This window comes from Sinocyclocheilus anshuiensis, unplaced genomic scaffold (genome assembly GCF_001515605.1).
Source record: "Sinocyclocheilus anshuiensis isolate Anshui unplaced genomic scaffold, SAMN03320099.WGS_v1.1 scaffold874, whole genome shotgun sequence".
Classification (NCBI taxonomy): domain Eukaryota; kingdom Metazoa; phylum Chordata; class Actinopteri; order Cypriniformes; family Cyprinidae; genus Sinocyclocheilus; species Sinocyclocheilus anshuiensis.
The window spans coordinates 1,051,016-1,054,972 of record NW_015538065.1 but is presented as its reverse complement, the minus strand read 5'-3'; the positions used below and the strand labels follow the sequence as shown (position 1 = coordinate 1,054,972).

The 3,957-nt window shown below is 35.4% G+C and overlaps 1 protein-coding gene across 5 annotated transcripts in view; it reads right to left on the bottom strand.

Moving 5' to 3' along the window:
• Positions 1-3,957, bottom strand: part of LOC107683539 (insulin receptor substrate 1-B-like) — a 60,151-nt gene that overhangs the window by 14,688 nt on the left and 41,506 nt on the right. For 2 of the 5 annotated variants that reach the window (XM_016479608.1, XM_016479614.1), the window contains exon 4: positions 3,083-3,339. The exons of the other annotated variants lie outside the window; for them this stretch is intronic. In XM_016479608.1, coding sequence (XP_016335094.1) covers positions 3,116-3,339 — 224 coding nt within the window. In that variant the 3' untranslated portion in view covers positions 3,083-3,115. The remainder of the gene's footprint in view (positions 1-3,082; positions 3,340-3,957) is intronic. 5 annotated transcript variants of the gene reach the window in all.

Below are 3,957 nucleotides of genomic sequence, written 5' to 3'. Positions count from 1 at the left end.
ACAAAATGTCCCCCCACACAAACACACACACACACACACACACACACACACACACACACACACTCTCTCTCACACCAGTTTACTTAGCTTTAAATATGTTTCAATTAGTAAAAGCTAAACCAAACAGCTTTTGAATTTTTAGAACCACAACATGATTTGGTTTATATATTAATCATTTCTCCAAATGAGAACCCTGAAGGGAAGTTTTGTCAGACTTAGCTCAATTTTTCCCCAAAGTATAGCTAAATAAACACATACAGGCACATACCCTTGAAAGCCATGCCAAAATACAGATCCAAAATGCTGCCTGATCAAATGACTAATTATTAATAGGCATTTACTTCTCTAGTTTTTTCCTTCCCACCATCCTCCTCTCTTTCTCTTTCACTGTCATTCCCCCTTTCCCCTGCAAGTTTAAGGTTTCACGCTGTAACTTTATTCTGAAGAGCTTCAGCGAGAATTTGTGGCTAAGTGCCTGGTCAACACACATACACACAGGGCAACAGGCAGTGGAAAATATTTATTCATGAGCAGAACAGAAAAGACTGTGTCGTCCCTGGCGCATCTCTAAATGAGGGATGAACAACCAATACATTCTGTCTTTCTTCCACTGCTTGTACTTTTCTTTTCACCTATCTGTCACCTTAACAGGCGTCACACAACTAGACAAAGATTTTGGACTTGTATCATGATTTCACTGATTTCACAATAGGCTCCAGCATCCATGCAATCCTATGTATGACAAGCAGATTAGAAAACAGATGAATGTATAGAAAAACAATTAATAAAATATCAAAACAAGTGCCATGTGCAATCAAACAATATTTTTGTCAGAACTAAATTATTAACTCTTTAATACTAAACTAACCAAATAGTCTCGATGGCATTTTGGTGGATTTAATCCCACATTAAATTAAGATAAAAATACTTTGATATTTTATAGTTGTTAAACTTAGTTTAATATGCCCATAATTATATATATATATATATTTATATATATCATATTTTTAGTTTGATAAATGAAAAGTATGCTTATGCTCTTTTTTTTTTATCTAATGCAATGACACACTAGTATTCAAAAGTTTGGGGTCTCTTATGCTTACTAAGGCTGCATTCATTTGATGAAAAATACAGCAATATTGTGAATTATTATTACAATTTAAAATATTTGTTTCTATTTTAATATATACTAAAATGTAATTTATTCCTGTGATGGCAAAGCTGAATTTTCAGCAGCCATTACTCTAGTCTCCAGTGTCACATGATTCTTCAGAAATCTTCTCATATACTGATTTGCTGCTGAAGAAACATTTCTTATTTTTATATAAATGTTGAAAACAGTTGTGCTGCTTAATATTTTGGCACATATCATGATCGATTTTTTTCATGATTTTTTGATGAATAGAAAGTTCCAAAGAACAGCATTTATTTGAAATAGAGATTTAAAATAGAGACTCTCACTTTTCAACCAGTTTATGCAATTTGTGCAAGTACATTTTTTTTTCAAAAAGGGAAAAAAACTTGCTGACCCCAAACACTTTTGAACAGTAGTGTATACACATTTGAAAGTGTGGCTTAAGTGTTCAGATACTAGTTGGGGCTGCTGGATGTTGAAAAGAGAGCTCGAAAGATCGAGAGGGGCTGGGAAGTAATACAATAACTTTTTTTTTTGTCTTGTGAGGGTGGCTCGTAAAGCATGTCACATAAGCCCTCCAGTATTTAACCTGCCAACGCACACACACAGACAAGCACACAAACCCACACAGAAATACTTCATCATTCACAGAAAGAGAGATGCTGTCACATAGATCAGATTAGAAAAACACATTGAACAGAAGCACCCCAGGTATGGCATGTTTAATATAATATGTAAAAGTGCCGAGTGTTTGTTTTCACATGCACTCACATGCGCTCGCACACACACACACACACACACACACACACACATACACTGCCGCCTCCTGGGTCACTGGGTTTAATCTCCACTCTTTCTCATCTCGCTAGCGATGATGAGATGCTGCAAGGCCATTTATCCCTCTGGAGGTTTAAAACCCTGCGTACGCTTCAGTATGTGCGTGTCTGACTGTTTGTTTGTGTGAGTTTGTGCGGATGAGAAAATGTAGCCTTCCTGTTCCCTTTTAAATAAAAAACAAAAATGCACACAAAAACACAAACAAGACTTTTTTTAGAGAGAGCGTGGACAGTAATTACGGAGGGAGGTGTAAAGATGGTGAGCATGCAGAAAGGAATAAGGGATGAGCAATGCTGACGCACATGTTGAGGTAAGTTTGAACATCTGTACGTCACTCCTTAAGCCCTTCAGTCACTGCATATTCAAACCAGAAAGAGGAAGAGAGCAAACTGAGAAAAAGAGATAGAAAGAGGGAGAGGAACAGACAGAAATAGAGATAAAACGCTGAATGGGGGAGAACGAAGACGGCTGAAAGTTTAAAAGAGCTGCAAAGAAATGAAGCGAGGGTTGAAAGAGAATGTAGAACAACACAGAAAAAGACGTGAAGACGCGAGGCTGAGCATCATTTTTCATTATAGGCATAGTTCAGGCAAAAAAGAAAATTCTGTTATTATTTGCTTACCCTCATGTCATTATAAACAGGTACTGTTTGCTGTTATTATGTGGAACATACAACGATGCTCCTGAACTGATGCCGTTTTGCTGTCATTTTTGAATTTGGGCATAGCTAGATGTGAGCTTTGGTTATAGTTAATAAATAAATGCAATTTATTCCTCTGAAGGCAAAGCTGAATTTTCAGTATCCATTACTCTAGTCTTTAGTGTCACATGATCCTTCAGAAATCATTCTAATATGCTGATTCGCTGCTCAAGAAACATTACTTATTATCAGTGTTGAAAACAGTTGTGCTATGTAATATTATTGTGGAAACTGATGATTTTTTTTTTATTCTTTAATGAAAATAGTTCAAAATTGTAAAAGTTCAATTTAAATATCTTACTGATCCCAAATCATTTAAATATACAATGTACAGTGTAAATGCAAAAATTTCAATCACATAAAGTTGTCAGAATCATTTAAATAACTTAAGCAAGTATGCTGTTTTTTACCCCTTTTTGAAGCACCCCAATCACAACGAACTGTCAATGTCTTGCAAGAGCTGCGGTTCCCCCAGAAATGTCTAGTTTGTGCACCACTAAAAAACAACAGCTGATTTGGAGGGGCATGAGGGTGCTATCCAGATTTTTTTGCTGATCTATCCCTTTGACAGGTTGACACTCTGAACAGTTACACACTGTGCAAACAGCCAGAGTTCTGAGAAAACAGCAGCTTCTGTGTGTGAGACGGTCACATTCGGACTGGAGCGCTGGGGAGAGACAGGTTGATTTAGTTAATTGAATGTATGGGATTGTTACATAATTTAGCCTGAGGCCCAGTCTGTTCTTTTAGCTCCCAACAAGTTTAAACCAGTCTTCAAGGGCTACACTCACAGAACACAATCTGTCTTACAAATCCAACTTGGCTTATTGATCTACTGTAGCTGCATGAATGTGCATGCGTTAGATTATTGTGGCTTTGATTGGTATAATTAAGATTATGATAACATTCAATAATTCATTACATTTCTAAAATGTAATCTAGTCTACAATATTTAACAATTTACAAAAACAAACAATATATACATCAAAATTGTTTAAAAATGTACTTATAAAAATGGTAATTTTATACAAGAGATAAAGCGTAAATAAATAAAATGTATTTTTAAAAATATTACAGCATAAATCTATTATTATTATTATTATTATATATTTTATTTTTCAATTATTATTATTATTATTATTTCTCACACACACACACACACACACACACACACGCTAAACTCCAGACTGTGGGAAAAATGATTCATTAGCAGACTTTAATCAGTTTTGTTTCCCATAGGCCCAGTAAGCTCTTTACACACTAGCCTAGTTAAAAGTGGAATTGA